At 34.6% G+C, this 22,456-nt stretch overlaps 1 protein-coding gene across 2 annotated transcripts in view; it reads left to right on the top strand.

The window, feature by feature from the left end:
- Positions 1-958: 958 nt before the first annotated feature.
- Positions 959-22,456, top strand: part of LOC134252521 (deleted in malignant brain tumors 1 protein-like) — a 49,438-nt gene continuing 27,940 nt past the window's right edge. Inside the window, exons 1-5 of one of the 2 annotated variants that reach the window (XM_062735016.1) lie at positions 959-1,315; positions 14,619-14,996; positions 16,063-16,220; positions 19,253-19,427; positions 20,038-20,376. In XM_062735016.1, the coding sequence (XP_062591000.1) occupies positions 1,204-1,315; positions 14,619-14,996; positions 16,063-16,220; positions 19,253-19,427; positions 20,038-20,376 (1,162 nt within the window). In that variant the 5' untranslated portion in view covers positions 959-1,203. The remainder of the gene's footprint in view (positions 1,316-14,618; positions 14,997-16,062; positions 16,221-19,252; positions 19,428-20,037; positions 20,377-22,456) is intronic. The other variant, XM_062735017.1, reaches the window with a different exon arrangement.

Below are 22,456 nucleotides of genomic sequence, written 5' to 3'. Positions count from 1 at the left end.
TAACCTTCCTCATAACTGTTCAAGTAAATTCATTTCTGAGTTTATTATATGGAAGGTTGGTTAGCTTCAAATGTTTTAAATGTAAATCTTATGAACAATGGCCGAAATGTTTTGGATGATAGCATTGAAAGTGACATTAATATTTTATTGCAAATGTTTCAGATGCAGCAGAGGACCATATCCTTAAGCCTGGAGTGGTTTACTGTTTCTAGTGACATATATCCGTATAAAGTAAAGGGGCAAAAATTGCACATTTATTCAAATGACGCACTGAACTGTTCAAATTACACTACGAATCTGCTCATTTTTTAATGAATTACAACGAAAAGAAATGTAGGAGATGCGAGCGCCGTCGTGTCTATAAGATTAAAGATGATTTGGTCCAAAAACGGCAAACAAAACATGAAGTCCCTCAACATATATTTAATAAGAATGTTTCCCCTCGGACATTAAATGTAAAATTGTAAATCCGCTTTTTCGTGTGTATTGACTTTTAAAAAAGTCCTATTCATTTGGATCCTCAAATGCATTATGTGCATAACAGATTATATCTGAATGAAGGTTTTAGTCCTACTGATTCAAAATAAATTATTTGAGAGTAGCGATTAGACTTTAAGTTTGTATGTAAATATTTATAATATTTATAAAAATATTGTGACATCTCATAACCCAGATGGTTCCTGAGATTTCTACACCCCTAATTGAACAAGCCATACAAGTCATTGCAAGGCAGGAATTGTTGACATGGACAATGGTCAGAGACCAGAAAACACGACCAGATGACTTGGCAAAACAGTCATTACCTGTGGCCGATCCAATAGAAGTGATATCATCTGATTAAAGATAAAAAGGAATCCTCAGGTAAAAAGATCTGTATAACTGTATTGGCCATATCTACCAGCAACCAAGCGTAACAAGACGACTCCTGTAGCCCCGGGACAAATCTGTATATAACGCTATTTCACGCGACTTGCCTTTTGGTTACTCAAAACTTAACACGCATGCTAACTATATACCAAACTGGCCATTAATCTACAAGGAAATATAATCGTCTGATTGTTTTTTTTTCATATTGACCATCAATCCTATTGTGACCGTTTGATTTTCCAACCAAAGGAATGGATGTGATGGAAATTGTGCGAATCCGTGATGAATAGAATTCCTGGCTTTTAGTTCTGAAAGTCAACAACACCTTTGCCTGTCATGGCTTCTATCTGTGATAATTATGGACTCCTATTGATATTTCTTATCACCTTACTGTGTCCCAGGGTCTGGTCAATACTAGAAACATCGACCAACAAAAACACTGAAACAGGTAAGTACGACCGACACCCCGTCAGATCTCGGTCAATTATAGGCTGGAAGAATATAGCATTTCAGAAAATACTCATTTGACTTAAGTTGGTAATCGTACAATATTGTACATATTGTTTGTAAAGTGAGTTAGGATTTGAACATCATACAATAATGAATTCCTCATTTTCTGTAAGTTCGTCATATTTTCCCATTATATCTTTATATCTCAACTTCTGGTGCCTAAGTCTGGATTAAGTAAGGACAAAAGCACTCCATAAACACCTGTTCTTTTTTATATCCGGGCCAGTGTAAGGACAAGTCTTTTTTTTTTCTCGTTACAAATTAAGAATACTGATAATGCGCAGGAACAGTTTAATCAAGGTCTGCGACCATTTGTTGAAGACTCGTGCAAGACCTATATGTAGCGTGTTGTTTTTTTAGCCCCGACATTTATTTATAATTCCTCGTAAAGACAGACGATGGTCATTTATTTGTGTTGTCTCTGTTGTGACCCCTGGTCTTTGGTGATGATGATCGCACACTATTTACTGTTCTCTGTGTATTACGTTCTTATCACATGGTCAATAAATCTGACAACAGTCACGCTTTGTTAACCCCTGCGGTCGCCTACTTCAGTTTTGTAATCAAGATGGTTACAAAATCAGTTCTTATACTTAATGAAGTGAAAATGGAATTCAAAATTTAGTTGAAAAAATGTGAATTTTTGTCATTTTTTTTTAAAAAGGTATATTTGTTTCCGAAGTTTCTTATAAAAATTAGGTTTCGATTTGATAATTCATACCTGTAGAAAAAAAAATTACTGGAAACTTTGTTTTTAAATGTGGACTTTAATTCGTTGGTACATGTTGAAGTTGACTGGATTGTGATTTGTAGTAACAATGTGCACAGAATATAAAATGTTGTGTCTACACTTAATGTCAAACAACCTTGATCGTTATTTAGACCTTTGTCTTGTTTGTTGCGTTTGTGCAAGCCAAAGACCTCCCCGATCAGCAGGCAAAAAATACACAAATCTTAAAATGGGGAAATAAAATTCACAAAATTACGCCGACTCCCCTTTTTTCTCTCTAAAAGCCTGAAAACTTAAAATAATAAATCTTGTAACAATTAAACAGCTTTTTATTTGATATGATGATACGTCTATTAAATTAGTATTTGTGCATCGAAACTAACTCCTCGAAGTGCGTCTATTAAAACGGCAAGGAGAGCCACTTCCTATAATGTTTGATTTATGATGATTAATATGTGAATGAACAAAATAACATTCAATATTGAGTCATTGTAATTCCCAATAGCAGTATTGCCAAATCCATCGCTTAGAGTTTGGTACAGAAGACTTGGATTGCAAGAAGGGAGGGGGTTAATACAACGCTTTACTTATTTTAACAAGTACAAGACCTCATATTATTATTATATATACTAGTAAAGCATTGTACTTTTTTATTTTCAAATAAAATTAGAAAACGCCAATACTGCAAAAGGTACCAAACTTTTACATGATAGCTCATGCTGAATAGAGCTATAAAGGGAAGTCTTTTACATACTTTGAGTGTAGATAGAGGACCCTTTGAAATAAGATTTTCCATCTTTTTTTCAACTGGAGCAGAAAAAAATTTTGCATTTGATAAACAGTATTACATTTCGTTTTGTATCTTCGCTTCTCCCTTTTGTGACTAAACAAATAATATATCACATTTATCCAGCTTAACACAATCTTCTCTGAAATCCAATCCAGCGCCCGACGGGTCTAATGCAAAATTCAGAACACAAACTTTGAAATGGGACAATACTTTCACGTTAAAGCTTCTAAATGGAGTATTATCCATCTAACTCTCTTAATTTGATGTTCCAAATAAGAATTCAATTCTTCTTACGCTCATCACAACCCAAATATGATAAATTTTGTGAAACTTTATCCCATTTTCATTACTTAAACTTTGCATACAAAACAACACCCTGAAATGCCAGAACTCCAACAAGACTACGAAACACAAGTTTTTAGCTCACCTCGACGAAGTTGAGATGTCAGAGCTTATGCTATACCCCCGGCGTCGGCGTTAACGTCAGTGTCCCGGATTAAGTTTTAGCAGCAGTTCCATTCCCAGGTAACTAGAAGTCCTACCTAAATCAAACTTGCATGGATGATGCATCTAGGAATGGACACTTCCAGATCCTACCAGAATTGCTTCGGATTCTGGAATCTGATCTACATTTTCCAGAAAAAGAACCAGAGTAAATACTTTTTTCGAGTATTAAACTATGAGCTCTACCTGGAACAACTTGCATGGATCCATCTAGAAATGAACACTACGAGATCTGCTTCGGATGCTACATCTGACCCACATTTTCCAGATGAGTGTATGGAGCAGGTCCATTCCCAAGTAACTATAAGCCCTACCAGGACCAAACCTGCTATGGATGTTGGATCTGACCTATATTTTCACGATGAGTGAATTTAAGCCATACTTTAACTTGGTTCGCATGGATGATGTATCTAGGAATGAACACTACCAGATTTGCTTTGGATGCTGGCTCTGACCTACATTTTCCAGATGAGAGGGTAATGTTTTGGAGTATCTCTATCATTATATGGCATGTTATCATTAAACTTGCATGGGTGATGAATCTAAAGATGGAGACTTCCAGTAACTTGTTTTGGATTTTGGAAATGAACAACATTTTCTTGATTTGTGAAGATGTTAAAGTTTTTGGAGCAGGTCCATTCCCAAGGAGCCAAACCAAACTTAATGGATATCTCAGGATGCACACTAAAAAAATATATAATCTGAAACTGGCATCACTCATTCTGATAACATTTGTCGAAGTGAGCATCGTCATCTTTGATTACCCAAGTTCATGGTTTTTCTAAATCGAGTGCAAACTCTAAGAATACAGTATGTATTGGAACAGGGACTGGAAAAACTTTAAAAGAAGAGGACTCTCCTTGCAAAATGACTTGTATGTGTACCTACGCATATTTGATACCGACCGGGTGGTTGGAGGAACATGCAAATAAAGTTTTTCATGTCCATTAGTCCACTTATACTAAACTACACAGAACCTTCTGAACATGAATTGAAAATTCTCCGTTCTGTATAGTTTATTTTAGGCCCTGTAGAGTTGGTTAGTGGGTGGGATGCCAAGGACCCTCGTAAAATCTATCAACTGTATTTATGCTGGAAAAGAAGTTTGTGAGAGTTAAAAAGTAATATACTAGTAGTCTGTAGTGTTTTTGTAAGATTTGTTTACGTAATAATTAACTTGTGTGACGATCATGTCAGGATGTTTCGTAATCAGTCTTGTCAGTTTGGCCAATTCCAGGGTTTTCTGTAATACTTCTTAGTAATCTATAAATTTTTGGTAGATATTTTGCAAAATTATTTATTATTTACCAAAATATTTAAATAAATGACCACAGACTAGTTATGCCTTGCCCCAACAGAGCAAGAATTCCTAAGAAAATAAAAACTTTAATTATATGCACATAAATTACAGCAAGCAAAATGCCGGAGGGATATTTTGGAATGTAATGGCCTAACCAAACATTCGATTCCCTCTTCCGAAATACGCCTTTATTACAGATCTACATAATATTAATTTTATTTAGCTGTTTCATGTGGTTTCAGATCTACTTTTGAATTCTTCAAATTAGGATATTAGGAGTTTGGTCACACCTTTGACACAGATGTCCGCTGAGTTGGTGGCTTTAAGAATCTGAGAGCTGTTAAATATTCAGCGACCAACAAGGCGTGTGTCTGTTTTGGATAAAGAAGTATGACACGTCATTTAGAAATATTAATTAATACCTGAATTATAATTAATTGGAGTATGTGTTTAAGAAAGGAAAGGTGAAAGCTTCTGTTGATATGCAGTATGGAATTGACATTCATTCTTCACCATTTCTCTATAGTCCACGGAAGTTTTCGTTTTCATAAGAAACAGGCATTGCTTGATGCGATGTACGTGTTGATAGTTCACTCAGGGTAAAAGTTGATAAAAATACTGGTTTTCCCTTCAGCTTCATCTGACTGTTCCTCTGTTAAATTTCCTAAATTTATTTTCTTGTAAAAGCCGAAATTATGTGCCATATTATATGTATCTTAATTTTCAAAATCGTTGCACCTCAATAGGACACAAATATGGTCGATGAAAAATGAGAAAATTAATTTGTGGTACTATTAGTATAAGTTTGTTCCAATACCGGTATATCCCCGACTACAATATCTGTAAAACTGGACTACTGGTATCTCTACCCATAGATTTTTCAATTCAGGTCGATGCTCTACCTACCCGCAGTGAGTGGTTACTGCACATTTGTTTGGTATCTCTTTTGTTTAATCTTTTACATTTGAATAATATGAACGTTAAGAAAGCAGATTCAAGTATGTCTATGGCACGCCAAATTCACAAAAATGAGCAAATCATAGTTTCACAATCGATAAACTAGGTTTATCGGTTGTAAACTATAGTTTACAGACTGTAAACTATAGTTAACAACGTTAATCTATATTTTACATCTGTAAACCATAGTTAACGCGATAATCTATGTTTCACAACCATAAACTATACTTAACACCGAAAACTATCATTTGCGATTGCAAAACATAGATTATCTGATAAATACAGTTTCACGTTTTGTAAACTATAGTTTACAAACCGTTAACTATAGTTAACGATCTGATAAATATAGTTTCACAATTTGTGAAACTATGATTAACAACTCTTAACAATAGTTCACGAATGTAAATTATACTAGTAGTTTACAGACATGAATCTATATCTATCAACAAAATCTATTGTTAACGTTTTATTACAGACAGATAAACTTAGATTAGCATTCGTAAACTATAGTTATCAACCGTTAAATATAGTTTTACAGATGAAAACTATACTTAACGAATCGATAACTATAGTTTACGGTTTGTAAACTATAGTTTACAGTCGATAAACCTAGTTTATCAATTGTGAAACTATGATTATCTCATTTTTGTGAATTTGGCGTGCCATATATGTCATAACGATACGGTTACCTCACATCATGTGGAGCAAGGCAGCGTATATGTACATTTTGAATATACTGTACATTTCCTTACTTTTAATCAATCTGTTTCCGGTGGAAATTTTGAAAGTTTAATTTGACAGGTATATAAAATGATTATGTAAAACAAACATCAAAATTGTTGATATTTTTATATACTGTTGGAATTTGAACGTAAATAATTCCTGACAACCGAAAAACAAAGTAGCAAAACAAATACATTCGCTAGACAACATTACCAACAAAATAGTTTAGGTCAAGTGCATCGAAATTCGAAAAATAATGCAAGAAGTGAGTTAAATCCAACGAGAAGGGGAGCAAAATGAAGAAAAATTGATCACAAATATAATATTTTTATCCATATGCCCCGAAAAACTGCCGAATCACGGACAAAAAAAAATGAAGCGAGAGAGAGAGAGAGAAAGAGAGAGAGAGATTATTGTTCTATAACAATTGAGTCCACACGACTATATTTTAATAATACGAGCACTATACCGTTGCATGTCTGTCAGATACATGTATGGCACTCGTAGGTATAGTGCATTGGCCATCTTAAATGTTCTTGTGCAGCCCTGATACTATTGTCACAATTAATTCTATCGATGAAACATGTAGTAGCTTGTAAGTGAGAAAACGAAACTAGTAAAGATAGCATGCATCAGTTTTTTGTTTTTGTTTTTTTTTTTACCTTTTGAGGGTGTTGATGTACTGAAACCTTCAAAGGTTGTAAGAGTGTGGTGTACTAGCTGTAGATCTGTAGCTGTAAGAAAAAATTATTGATAGACCGGAGAGCTACAGAGCCACCCATTGAAAAAACTGTATATTTATTGCGCACAAAAAAAATGTGCTTGGTTCTCGATTTATATCTCAATGTTTTTAAATCTGTAATCTCAAAATTTTACTTAAAGTGTGTTCCTAACATATTCTTTGACTCTTTCCACAACAAAACATTCCTCATAATTGTTGTGAATAGTCCCCCTGGCCCTGATATTGCAATCATCGGACATTTCGCTTATTTATACTGCCATTTTGGTTTCAAAGATAATTCGGTCAAATATGCTTCGTTCAGATGTCAACTACGAGAGAACTTGACAGAGGAGAAAGTAATTTTTTTGAAATCTCCCATTTTTTGCAATTGAGGTAAGAATTTGGAAAAATTAATCAAGAATCGAGCGCACTTTTTTGTGCGCAATAAATATACAGTTTTTTCAATGGGTGGCTCTGTAGCTCTCCGGTCTATCAATATATATTTTTTCGGAGAAGAGCTACAGATCTGCAGCTAGTGGTGTACTATAACATTTTTAGTGGTCGTGGATTTATTAGAATTAACCCTCTTCGGCGGATAAGAACGCACTTTACTGTAGCATTTTCGGGAGGGTATGGATATCAATTTCGGTGCATGTGTCATGTTTTAAATTTTGTAGGTACTGCCACCCGGTAAATTCAAAATTTACATGACACATGTATTAGAGCCACACTTGGCAGAGTGTGGGTGAAGTAGGATGGTGGTACATTGGAACCGTATTTATAAGAAATATTTGGTGTACAAGAAACTTAATTTGCAGGACGTGGGCATACTCGGATGTGTTTTAGAATCATGTCATGCAGATGTGGGCGTAAAAGCTAATTTTTGGTGGATATAGGTGTAATTTAACAATTCTTCTTAGAAAGAGTCACAGTGTGCTAGACCCTTCTTCGGTGGGTGTTGGTGTATTAGAACCTAATTGGAAGAAGTGGATGTACTAAAACTGCATTGGGCTATGTTGTGCATTAAAACTTTTTTGGAAGTTGTGGCTAGAATTTTTCTTTCAGTGGGTGTACTCTAGAGGGTTTTGATAAACCTGACGTTGTTAAACGCATAGTTTAATAGAATATTCCTCAGAAGTGCTTGGTTTGTTCAAAGAGAATTGGTTTACTTTTGACGATCTGTGTGTATTAAACTTAGGTGAGTTTGGATGTCTCGAATTCTGAGATTATGGCAGTTGACCATTTTTCTGCGGATCTTGATACATGTACGAGGACTGTTCAATAAATAATGCCCTGAGCTCTATGACATACAACATAGAAATCATTTGACATTACGTTGACTTTCTCTCATGATTGAATCTTTAAGGAATTAATTACAGTTTATGTGACCACTTTTCATCACGTAGTTTCATCGTGAGAAGCTGGAAAACAAGGGCTATTAGAGATACTTCATTAAAAATGAATGGTGAAGAATCAGTAAATTAAAGTGAAATTAAACGCTTCATGAAAACTGCTGTAAAACTCGCTAAGAATCCCAAGAAATATTCACTGAAATATGTGAAATTTACATCAACCAATGTCTGTTTTATAGACACAGGTGGATTTCAATGGACAAAAATATTATAATGGGCATCAAAATGGGTACCGTTCCTGGCGATAAAGACTTACAACAACCAATTTACTGTTCAACAAATTATCAATGATGATGTTTGATTGACTTTAAGACACATATCAAAATTGATAGGCATCATGTTGGGGATAGTTTACACTGTTTTACAGATATATATTGACAGTAAAAAAAGCTCAGTACTCAATGGTCGACCTAATTTTGAAAAATGAGTGAAAACGGCAGTTTGTAAGAATATCTACACAATTATTTTAGAAAATCAAAAATTGTAGTAATCCACGTTTGACTGAAATTCAAATAGATAGTGAAACTTGAATCCATTGCTTTAAAACCTCAAAACAGATTACAATAAGATGCACTTGACAAAAACATCCAAGGTCTGAGAGGAGCAAAGAATGACAAAAGGACAAAAAACAGTTTTAAACGCCATTTTCTTTAATGTTAGTGATCTTGTTGTTCAAATTCTTATTCGGGGAGGCACTTCAATTTCTGGAGAAGTCTAGAAAGCAATGTTTTGCCCCCCAAAAAAAAATCGAAAGGTTTTATGAGAGGATGAAACCAGAATCAGGAATCCACTACATTAAATTTCTTCATGACAGCGTCCAAACCCACACGTCATGATCAACAAAAAGTTAATGTTTTGTCACACCAACAATATTCACCACTTCTTTTACCCTTTGACTTGTTTCATTTTCCAAACTTGAAAAAACACCTTTCAGAAATAAGAAACAAGTCCATGAAATCATAGAATCTGCCATATTCCAGTAAACGAAGGGTCATACTAAAAAAAAAGTGTTCTAAAAACATTCAGAAATTGGATAAAAATGCTACGAACATGTGTTTTAATTTAAATAAATATTTAAATGAAACCTTTATTTATTGCATAGCCCTCGTACTCCGACGGATGTGGGTATACGAGATCCTTCTTTTGGGGCGGGGGTGTATAGTATACAAGAACTAGTATTCATAAAATTATAATTAATTAAATAAAACGTGTTTGTTGTTAGCCATCTCTATTTAGCAGTGGCTTGAATTATTGTTCAATTATTTAAGAAACTTGGGTAAAATATATAATATCAATTCAGGCATTTTTATATACAGTTATGTTTGTGTACATATATTTTAATTTTTTTTAAACCTAAAATATATTTGAGAAAAGTAGAGAGCGATGTACACACCCAAAATCATCTAATGTTGAGGTTGATGTTGATTAACTTCGCTCTATACAACTACATTGAAAACATTAACGCACTAAAGGACTCTAAAATTTGCATAGAGTTTTCTGTGAGGGTTAATGACTACGGATACCTTGTTAGAATGTGGATCTGTGTTTATGTTTACCCCCAAGAAAAACTCGGTAACAGTACAATGTACTTGTGTCAGGTGCATACAAAATTATATTTTCTTTCTTACATTAATATATATATATATATATATATATATATATATATATATATATATATATATATATATATATATATATATATATATATATATATATATATATATCCTTAATGTAAGAAAGAAAATATAATTCTGTTTGCACCTGACAAAAGTACATTATATACTGTTACCGAGTTTTTCTTGGGGGTAAACATAAACACAGTCCACATTCTAACAAGGTATCCGCATTAACCCTCACAGAAAACTTATATATATATATATATATATATATATATATATATATATATATATATATATATATATATATATATATATATATTCACAATTTTTTGAAGCTTTTGGTAATGTGTATTTGATTGCCAGTTTGTCTGTTGCCCAGAATATAGAACTTAAATTTGCATCCCTAATAAAAGAAAGTATTGGTGAAGATATCTGGAATGCGTTGCATGTTTTAATGATAGGAATATGATTGATTGATTGTATGTTGTTTACGTCCCTCTCGAGAATTTTTCACTCATATGGAGACGTCACCGCTTGTGGGTGGAGAGCTGCAAATTTTGTCCTACACTCGGCACTCAGGGCCATTGAGCAGGGAGGGATCTTTTTCATGCCAGCACCTACTGCGACACGGGACCTCAGTTTATATGGTCTCATCTGAAGGACCGGTCTCCACATAATACTGTTAAATGAGAGCTTTAATCCTCTTTTAAATTTTGAACCGTATATCTGCAACTTCTAATCAATTCAGAAATAGATATACGTGCAGGCCCGTAGTCCACGGTAGGCCAAGGGGCCCCACCCCCCGTCTCTGAGATTAATCTTTTTGATGAAGCTTTTCCATGTCAATTTTCCAATTGTCATTTTGAAGGTGTCCCCCATTTTAACCACCTACCCCCTTTTTGCTACTGTACGATCGAACACAGGTAATTTTTAGTATACAATAAAAATTGTACCAAAAAGTTATGTAAAGGTCCATATCTCCTTCCCAACAAAACAGAATTTCGAGTCTTGGCAATTAAGGGTTTTTATTGCCCTTCCCCTTGGAATAACGTTGTTCAGGGTCTGACATGCAAGGAAGAAAGAAAATAACAGCATCAATCTTGTTCACGGAAGTGCACCTCATATTTTATCTTTAAGTTGATTTAAAAAGCTGAGTCAACTCTGGTCACGATTTTTAACAAATAAGGAGGGGGAAAGGTAAAAAGCAGTGATGATATCCACCTCTATTCAACTTTAAATGAGAGAGTGTTCCTTCACGTTCCAATTTAACATGTTATCGTTTCCAACTTCACTGAAAAGTAGTAATGGACAAAATATTGTAAATATTGCAGCTAAAGGAATTTTTCTAGTGTAACTTGAAAGTTCAGTGCTTCTTTTGCAGGACCATCAAAACTAAATACTGTAGTATTGCTAGTGTTAGAACTGCATGCTATTGATAAAGCCAATGTTTTTTGTATTATTTTATTCCCCTTTTTCTCGAAAGTTGAATGTTTGATGTTTTCTACATACTTACGCAAAACAGATTTTTATATATATATATTTTTTTTAATATTCTCAAATTCTTCTTTAAAGTGTTTCCGAAAAAGGATTACATATGTACAAAAGTAAACTAAGTGATTAATCATTTCTGCAATGAATTCGTCTTCCAAAAACACTATCCCTGTATACATGTCTACGTGTTGTTTTATTGCTGAAGTTGATGGTGTATCATTAGACGGCCGTATAATGAACTGCTAGGGAATTGCTTGTTTTATTTGGTCGTCTCTGTCACTTTTTCAGATTGCAATGCTCAGTTTTTTGACCCTCCATCACTTCTCCAGTTCTTCCGTGCATTTTGACCAAGGAGAACTGTCCGAAAGTTGGGACAAATTTACTAAATATTTTCTGAGTAGTACATATAAACACAGATATGATATCTGGAAAGACAATACATATCTATAAATATGGATTGGAAGGGACATGTAAGTCCTTCCGTATGCTGATATAAATACACAGTAGTAAATCTCTTCAATGTTCTTTGTCTAGACTTATTACTCTACCACCTCAACCCTCCCTCAAATATAGATCCACTAACACATTGTAGTTTTAGTATTTACTAGTGTTGTCCTTACTCTATTGGTCGCCCCCGTAACGTAATTTTGCAGGCATTAAATTAGTCAGTCGAGCGATTACGATTGGAGATGATTTTTGTGTTAAAGCGATCTATGATATAGTTATCAATCACCGAACTTTAAAGTCCGCACTGGTGGTCAGAATGTTGACTAGTTCAATGATAGATAGGTAATCATTACTAATCAAGCTCATATCTTGATTAATTGTTTAATTTAACATCAAAAGACTCTAGAAAGTATGTACAATGTTATTCAACTTGAATATGTACAATTCATACACCAGCATATTTTCAGATGTACAGAAACACATTGTATTGACAACATGATCATGCCTCTTACATATTTTTGAATGAAAACTTGTCAATGCAATACATGAAATTAGCAATGCATTTTATTATATGATTGAATAATTTCCATCTCTCTGATTGGCTGAGATCCAACTATGTTAGAAAAATACTACGTTGTATTGACCTGCACGTGACGTTCCAGGTCAATACAAGGATTTATTTCCTGTACGTTGATCTAAAAATAGATCGGGATATTCCAAATTGATGCAAATTGATTTGGAAAGCTATTTAAACTTCTATAACTTTTTTTCATGTGAAGAAAACATAAGCGATATATATTTTCGGGTGAGGGTGGTAAGAGGGGATGCAGGGACACTCCTCCAACACTTTTACTGAACAACAGTTTTTACTTTTTGGCAGTCAGTTTTCCTTGATAATACTCCTTCCTTTAAAAATCTATCATAGAAAAAGACTGACATAATTTTTTTTTTCATGGCAACTGAAATTGACAAAAAAAACTTTAAAAAAAAATAAATACGACCTGTAAGGTTGATTAACATTTTGATTCTGCTTTTCTCTTAATTGTATTTGGATAGGACTTAATTAAATGCAAACAATTAATGGGTTTTATCATTTTATTAGTGAATCATATAATAAAACAATTATTGCCACCCTCGGGGCTCGGTGAATATTGTACTCCTCAGATGGCTAAATCATTGTATTGACCTCAAAACACAGCAATAATTGTATAGTATTTAATTTTCGGAGACAGATTTAATGAAATCCCCATGGGTACAAATTTCACACTGATATCAGCTGATCTAGCTGGGTTTTTTGTACTCAAATGATGGGGAATTAATTAAAAAAAAAAAAATCATGAAAAGAAGTCTCTTCCAGTGTCCTTCAAATTGAAATTTAGAAACATGTTTTACATTCGAAAAACGATACAGGCTATTGAAAATTAAGTTGATGATACAAAGATATCAACAATCTCGTATAAATCTTCAAAAATATATAGGCCATTATTTTCTTACTGAATTGTCTTCGGTCTGGTTTTCCGTTTACCCAAACGTGTAGTTCATTGCAGATGTCAGCGATCGGCAGGGAATGCGTATTTCTCGGTCCCACCTCTGTTTTCAGTGGCCATTGTTGTTACTGTTTTTGATTGTATCGTTTAAATGGACGTTTGAGAATTACCACTTTCGTTTTTTTCCCTTTAAAGTTTCTTTGCAATAGTTAAAAAGTAATTAAATTAGTAAAAAAAAAATCATTTTTGGTTTATGTTCTCTTTTTATTTGTTTGCTTTCTTTTTTTTGATGATGTTGAAGAATTATTTTAATCGCCAAAGGATAGGTTTGTAAGCTTTAATGTAACTATTACTATTTGTACATATGAAAGAAGGCTGGCTCTTACAAACTTTCTTCTAAATCTTTATATATATTAACAAACAAAAGTGAAGATATCTAAAAGATGCACCTCATATTATATATTTATTTTTTATATAGGTATTTCAATGACAATATTTAATCTAGGCATTTGTAGTTTTTCATTTTCTTTCTATAGAGAAGTCTAGACAAGGTATATATATAATTTAGTTAAGGACTCTCTGTCATTTAAGTGAGTAAAATGCACTACTTATTTTTTTTTTCTATTTTGGATAAATATTTCATCAAAATCGATGAAAAGGCTTTATGTATCATTTGTCAAGAAGCATTTACACTGGATACATTTAATTAGTTCTAAATTCTCCCATTTTTAAGTTGTATGTTCTCGATTTTTGTCTGTGGATATGGTCGAGTGTTATCAGTTTATGGTCAAACATAATGGGGGTCAGGAGGATGTTTTAGAGACAAATCAAGCAGAGACTCCTATGGCCTCAACTGCAAATTGCTCAGCATTTTAAATTTTGTATACATGTGATAGTGGATGATAAACACTTATAAAAACTGGATAAATGTGGTCAATTTGATTGTTTTACAGTTCTGACTTCGTGTTTTGTCCACCCCCCGTATTTTTGACACCTGTAATGCCAATTCAGACTCTGACCTGTCTTTATAATCTTCCTTTTGCCCTACTTTCTCTTTCAGATTTTGATGAAGAATGTGAACATCTCAAACAACCACAATGTCTGGGTGTTTTCCCATCTAACTTTACTTTATTTCCTAATACCGAACTTGACTTTGACACGCAAGAGGAAGCAGGGATACAATTTCATTCTTTTTCCCCTTTACTGAAAACGCAATGCAGTCCACATCTGTTACCCTTTCTATGTGGATCTCTGTATCCTATTTGTATCAATGGTACAGTGGTGCCACTTTGTCCATATCTCTGTTCTATGAGTCGTCAGGGATGCGAGGGTATCATGAAAAAATGGGGTTTTGATTGGATAAAGTCAATGCGGTGCCTTGACCTCGACTTTGAGGCACATGACGAATGTCTTGGAGCTAGTGGTGTAGAGAAAGTAGGTAAGACATTATCACCTGCCTCTGCTTCCTTTCCCCTGCTTTCCTGGTATAACGGCTTTGGATGTCAGATATTGGGTAGAAGGAACCAAGTGTTCAACGCCGTGCTTATAATTACCATAATCTGATATTTGCTTTTCAAACAAATCACCTGGCTTACCTATAGCTTATAGAGATACACGTTTAGGGAATCGCACTAATTCAAAATGCACAGATGATCATGAACATGCAGATGGTTTTTAAGCTTTGGTTATAGGCACTATTGGCATTTTTCTCATTAATAAGAGCCCAACCCCTCAAGCTGAACTAGACAGCCCAGAGCTTTTAAGTACATGGACGGCCTCAAGAGCTTATTAGCTAGTAGAAATCCATTGCATTCAACTTTGATCATTATTTATAAATTTATTTACATCTTCATTGCTTACAAGGGATATATTGTGCTGAGGACAAAAATTGCGTTTTGACAAATTCGTTAAGAAAATCAAATGGCAATTTCCTCAAGAAAAAGTTTCTAATAGGTAAAGGGTTAAAAAGAGGTTAGCCAGAATTTTACGCAAGCTTAGCTTACTCATCAACAACCAATTCACTTATTCAGCTTCGTAAAGAACAATAAAAAAGAAACTGATGCCCATAGTTTCTGTGACGTGCATCTGATAAATTATGCATGGAATACATTGAATTTACACTGATAGATATGCTTGTACACTAAAATATATTATTATAATGATTAGCCATTGCCAAGACATGTATTTCTTGAATTAGTATATAATAGAACCTCTCCTCTATTTTAAATACACGTGTATATTAGTAAAAATGATATACAGCACAGTACATGGACTTGAAAGGGTTTCCTGATTATTTTAAAAACTCGTTCAAAATTACAGACTGTACTGCTAACATTTAAACGCAGAATGGTCACTCGCTAAAATGAAGTTTTTGTTGGCCACTTGATGTCTCTGGCCTTAGAGGAAAAACGGCCACAAATCGCAACAACAACGCTTGTTGTTTTTCAGGGTTTTTTCCCAATCTTTCGTACGATACATTATTATTATTTTTTTTTATATTTTAGAACTGTTCATTAGATTACAAGATGGACCAGATTCTTCGAAATCCAAAGGACGTGTTGAGGTCTCTAAGGACAATGTTACGTGGGGTACTGTTTGTGACGATTTCTGGGATAATGATGCAGCAACTGTTGTCTGTAAACAGTTGGGATTCCGATGGGGTGTAAGTATTCTATAAATCAGACAGGTACTGATAGTATCGTTTTTGAAATTTTGTGTGAAAAGGGGGGATGCAGCCACCGGAGGTTAGGGAAGGGGTGGTAACTCACCTAAAAAAATTGACAAGCAGGGAAAAAAGGAATATATTGTATACACTCGGAGATCCTGTATATTTCCTGTGAAATAGGGCGGTTAGGCCTAGGTTCTAAGATTTTCGTAACCAAATATATAAGATATGCGAGTAATTCTGAAAGGTTTAAGTTGCACTCTGAAAGAATGAGGTCGAGGATTGAGGGAGTGATATCTTATATGTTCGTTTTTCTGAATTTTTAAAATTTAAAGGGATAATTAATAATAAATTAGAAAAGAATATTTGATAAAACACACACTGTGCAATATAGTGCTTCTCAAAGGGCTATACTAGGCACATTTATACTCTGACAGTGGTATTTAAGTTGGGTTCTCAATATTAAAAATTACGATTGGTTTATATCATCTTCAAACAATTGTGTGAAAATTTTATATACTTTTTTTGATTGAAATTTCTATACGTGTCTAATGTCTCCGATTAGGTGGTCACTTTAAAATTGGACAGTGCTGTTTTTTTTCCTTATCCGGAACGCCAGAGCACGATATTGGTTTTGTAAAGTACTTGCTTTAAGATGGCGGGAAGGTTTGTTTGTAAATAACAGAGAGAGAAATACAATTTATTGCATTATTTATTGATTAACCGATCTTTAAATAAATACTCTTTTATGATTGGTTTAAGCATGTTAAGGACCTGGAAAATTTTTAATTATTATTAAAGCCTAATTTCTCATTTCTGACGAGACTTGTGTCCCTATTCACCATGTTCACACCACAAGCACCTGACTGCTGAATTTTGTACCAATCAATCGCTCAATATAAGCAGAATATCGAAAAATTCTCCCCCGCTATTAAACTGCCGACTCTTATGATTACGTGTTTTTATAATACCATCCACCAACATGACCAAGATCATGGTAGATTGGTGTCAAAATTGAATTAATTATGAAACTGGAGATATGGTGAATATGGTGAGGCTGGGAGCAATACTGTCTCCTAACCCCCTCTTTATGGCAATACAATTTCACATCAATACTGACAATAGTCAGCGTCACACAGCTCAGCTCAACAGTATCATTTTTTTAATCAGAATGAAGAGAAATGAAAATGTCATGCTTAAGGGAAATTTCTCTATATCAAGTTTTGGTACTATATATGTAAATTGCACTGAAAACAGTATACTATATTTGCAGGGATAGTCTAGGTGTTTGGGGAAACTACCCTTTCTGGAGAAATTGGGAAAGGAAAAACAGCCATAGCATGATGGGTCTTGGGGACCCAATAATTTCAGCATTTTAATGACCATTTACAGTGCATAAAATAGCAAAGTAAAACCATATTTCCCCTTTTCTAAATATTTTACTTTAAATTTCCAGTTTTTATGAAGAGAAAAAAATTATTTGAGCTTTTGAGGGGATTTTTTACTCAACAAAAGCTTAAAGGGGAAAAGGAATATTCAGAAGAAAATTTTCTGTTGGGGAAAAATCCAGAATATTGGTAATAAGCAGGCTAAAGATTGATACCTGATTTGCGAAATGGGAAACAAAGTGATTGTGAAAGCAGACTTGTAATTCATGTTATGCACCCAAAAATGTACATGTATTATCATGGCTAATATGTTGGCGGCGCGAGTGCAGCTAGATATTTATTTTGTTATGATTTAGATCGGGCTCATCAAACTGCATGTGACATTTGGTGCGTCTAGACTCTGACATCACATGATGCTGTATGTAAGTTACATTTCCAAAAAGAAGCCTGAACAGTGCTGAAGGTAAATGAAGAACATTTCGTTTACTATATTTATCTTCAATATTTATCCATTAAATCAGGGCATGTTTACATTTAGTTGAACTTTTGCTGCTATTCTCATGAGAATGTAGCTTTAGCAAGTGATGCATGGTGGGTCCAAATTACTGTGTCAAAAAATTCTATCGAATGAATGTGCAGTAGTCTGAATTTTCTCTTCGAACAGGCGTTGCGTTAAGAGCTCGCAGTTACGAGCGTCACAAAGACGCTCGCTGTGCTCACTATTATATCTTGCCCTTGCCTTTTTCCTTAGTTTGATTAGCTGTTTAGCTGCTGTAGTTTTAGAAATCTGACAGATCTATCCTGAATTTTTTAAGGGGGTTCAAACCCCCCCCCCTAATTTCGACATAGCCTTAGTGATACCATAAATAACACTTGTGACAGGCAATGCTTTCACAAGCAATATCACTGGGTTTCCCATCACATTCTTCATAACAATGGTCGCAAACTTAGGTATCAATTTTTAAAAAAGACTGTTCATTGGAAGTTATTTGTGATGGTTTCCTTTCGTTGCTTAATTGTAGTTTATCTGATGAATTTTTGCGGGGGGGGGGGGGGGGGGGGGGGGGGTTCAACTGTTCTTGGCTTTGTGTTTTAATATTTAGAGGTATTGGTAGAAAAACTAGAATATTTGGCTTATTGAGTGACTGATCAGATGGATAAAACTTCAGGTGCCTGGTATTCCACACTTAAAAATATTGGTGCTTATGCGTATAGATATATGGTTATGACTCGAGGTCATATCTTGAAGGTTAAGTTCACTTGTGACAAGTGTCCATGGATAATGGGTAGCTGTATTTTATTTTTATATTTCATATTAAAGGCTCTGTTTGCCGCAGCCCTGTTTGTATTTATACAAATATGAGTTTTAAAACTATTATTATATATGAAATATTTATTAAATCTTTTCAATCTCTGTCAGAACATAACTACATGATATGATTGTACAGTACTCTTTGTTGAGAAATAAGCATGAAGCATGGTTTTTAAATTGGGAAAAGGGCGAAAAAAATGATTGACAAGGGAAAATATTTTATTTCTTCTTTATAACTCTTTCTTTTTTTTTTTTTTTTTTTAATTGAAATTATTTTTTGATTTGGTGGAGGAAGTCCTCCTCAGTGACTGACATGCTTTGTTTTCTAGATAGCACACTCACTGTCTCATTTTGGTCCGGGTGCACCAGGACAGCCCATTTATTTTGACGAGGTCGTCTGTGACGGGGATGAAAAGTCTCTGTTGGACTGTAACTCTAATAGCTGGGGAACCCACAACTGTAATCATCAGGAGGATGCCAGTGTCTCATGTTATAATGTCACAGGTAAGATAACTGGAGCTCTGATGTTATAATGTCACAGGTAAATGTTCCAGATCATGGCCCCTCACGTTGTGATGTCATAGACGAACCACAAGGTATCTCTTTTCCACCTTGTTACAGCTAAACATGTGTTTCAATGAATGTTAATCAGTATAAATTTAGGTTTGACATACAGTAATAATCACAATACACAAGAGGTTTTATGCCTAGGGATACTCTGAATTCCACGAAAAACAGACACCTTCCATTTAGTGTGTTAAGGAGATCAATGTTGTGTTATCACTTGACAAAATAGTGTTTGCAGTTATGCATGTTTATTGTGGCAGTACAATTATTTATAAGCAAGATTTGAAAGGAAAAAAACAAGAATGTTAATGTTTGACTAAAGTAGACATTGTATCATTAGTTTGTCAAAACTTGAGAGCCACACAGTGCCATGATGCCCATCCCACTGGGGCTTGTCTCTAGGGGAAAAAAATAAATTGAATTTTGTGAAGCACATTCCAGCAATTGACACTTAACTAGAAGTGCAATCTACTTATTATGGGGTAACATAGAGTATATGAAAATGTTCTTAGAAAATCTTTGTAAGAAAGATCAATTCTTATTTCAGCACGTTTAAATTATGCACTGGATCAGAAAAATGTTGGGACGGTTGAAATCAGTGGAAGTAAGGGGTGGTCTCTGGTGTGTGATGAAGGCTGGGATGACAAGGATGCTGAGGTACTGTGTAGGGAGCTGGGCTTCGTCTCAGGGTTCGCCATGACCAAGGCCGAAATGTACATGGTAGACGAGTCCTCCTTTACTGATGCCTACTGGAAGTTTAACTGTACAGGGAAGGAAAGTAGTCTGGCCAATTGTTCCAAGGTTGATTACTGGCAAGGTCACTGTAACAGTGATAGCTTAGCAGCAGCGGTTTGTCACGACAAGGAAAAGGACAAGGTCAATCAAAGTAAGTACACCCAGTAATTTGAGAATTTTCCTATTGTATGTTAATCTCAGTGGAGGGAGAGATGAGAGAGTGTGCCCTCATGTCATTTGGAGTTACATAATACGAAATCCAGTCAAAGCGCCCCCTAATAAAACTGTCCCGGTTAAAGCGTCCCCTGATTTTGGTCAAAATGTCCCCTGATTTTGGTCAAAGCGCCCCTTATAGAATTTTACGGTAAAATGATATTACTAAACCGCCCCAAGTATTGGTCAAAGCGTCCCCTGATTTTGGTTAAAATGTCCCCTGATTTTGGTCAAAGCGCCCCTTATAGAATTTTACGGTAAAATGATATTACTAAACCGCCCCCAAGGATTGGTCAAAGCGTCCCCTGATTTTGGTCAAAATGTCCCCTGATTTTGGACAAAGTGCCCCTTATAGAATTTTACAGTAAAATGATGTTACATAACCACCCCCCAAATATTGGTCAAAGCGTCCCCTGATTTTGGTCAAGACGCCCCCTAATATATTTTTACAAACATGGTACGGAATAAAACTGTTTTGTATTTATAATATTATCATTGTTTGGCAGTTACTTGAAAAATTTCTATAAGGGGGTGCTTTCACCAAAATCAGGGGCCGTTTAGACTAGCTTATACTTGGGGATCGACTCGAAACGTTTTTTTTTTCCCTGTAAAAATATATAGGGGCGCTTTGACCAAAACCAGGGGACGTTTGACTAATATCAAGTTACGCTTTGACCAATATTTGGGGGCAGAATTTTTTCTATAAAAATATGTTGCAATTGGGGGCGCTTTGATCAAAATTAGGGGGCGCTTTGACTCAAATCAGGGGACGCTTTGACCAATATTTGGGGGCGGTATTTTTTCTCTAAAAATATGTTAGGGGCGCTTTGACCAAAATCAGGGGGCGCTTTGACTAAAATCAGGGGACGCTTTGACCAATATTTGGGGGGTATTTTTTCTATAAAAATGTTAGGGGGCGCTTTGACCAAAATCAGGGGGCGCTTTGACTAAAATCAGGGGACGCTTTGACTAAAATTAGGGAACGCTTTGACCGGGACGTTTTTATTAGGGGGCGCTTTGACTGGATCCCCATAATACATATACAGCCAAACTTCCTTCTCTCAAACAGAAGAATTCTGGGGAAAACTTCAGGATATCTTTGGTTTGAGATATTGAGGTTAAATGCATGAAATTAAGTAATTAAGACTTACTGTAAGTCAACTTTTACATATCTCTGCAGTGATATGTGGAAGTTCTGAGATACAGAAGTTTAACTGTACATGTAAATCACACCATAACACCTTTGAAATATAAAAATTTTGATAATTTTAAAGGAAAGTGAAAATATGCAGATTACTGTAAATCACTTTTTATTCGCGAGAACTTTATTTTCGCGTTATTACGCGAGACAGTGTGCTTGCGAAAATTTATTTCTCGCATATAATAGTATTCCTTAAGATTATATAGAGCAATTACTACAATTCGCGAAAATTTTGTCTCGCTAATTAAGAGTCAATGACTATCTTGCGAAAATAAGGTGTCACGAAAATTTAGTGATCTACAGTAATTAATGAAATCTTGATGATTTAAGTCATTTTAAGATGTTAATATTCCTGGTACCTGCTATATATGCACAGTTGGCTCACAATGTTTGTTAAGAGTAAGATTTTTATATTAACTTATTTATTGCCCTGTACTGATACTGAGTAACAAACCTTGGGAAGTTAAATTCATCTATCATAGAATCATGTAAATGATGTAAAACTTTACAGATTTATATGCGTACAGTTTTTATGTGAGTGGTTACAGTGTGGGGGAAAACACAGGAGATAAATGAATTTGTAACAATGAAATAATGTACTGGTATTTAATAATACAATGTATTATTACATATACCACTTAACCACAGCCATTACACTTAAAACTAATTTAGTTTTATAGTTTCTTAGCAAAACCTAAAGCATGTCATTAAAGTGATGGGCTGGTAATGTCAAAAGTAGTCCATACTATATTTAATAAGACATTAAACATTGAATGCAGTCATAACAGTATTTCAGTTTTTATTATTACATCATGTA

This window comes from Saccostrea cucullata, unplaced genomic scaffold (genome assembly GCF_032062105.1).
Source record: "Saccostrea cucullata isolate Sc308-1 unplaced genomic scaffold, CSIRO_AGI_Scuc_v1 ctg167, whole genome shotgun sequence".
NCBI lineage: Eukaryota > Metazoa > Mollusca > Bivalvia > Ostreida > Ostreidae > Saccostrea > Saccostrea cuccullata.
This window is presented reverse-complemented; position numbering and strand designations above follow the sequence as displayed.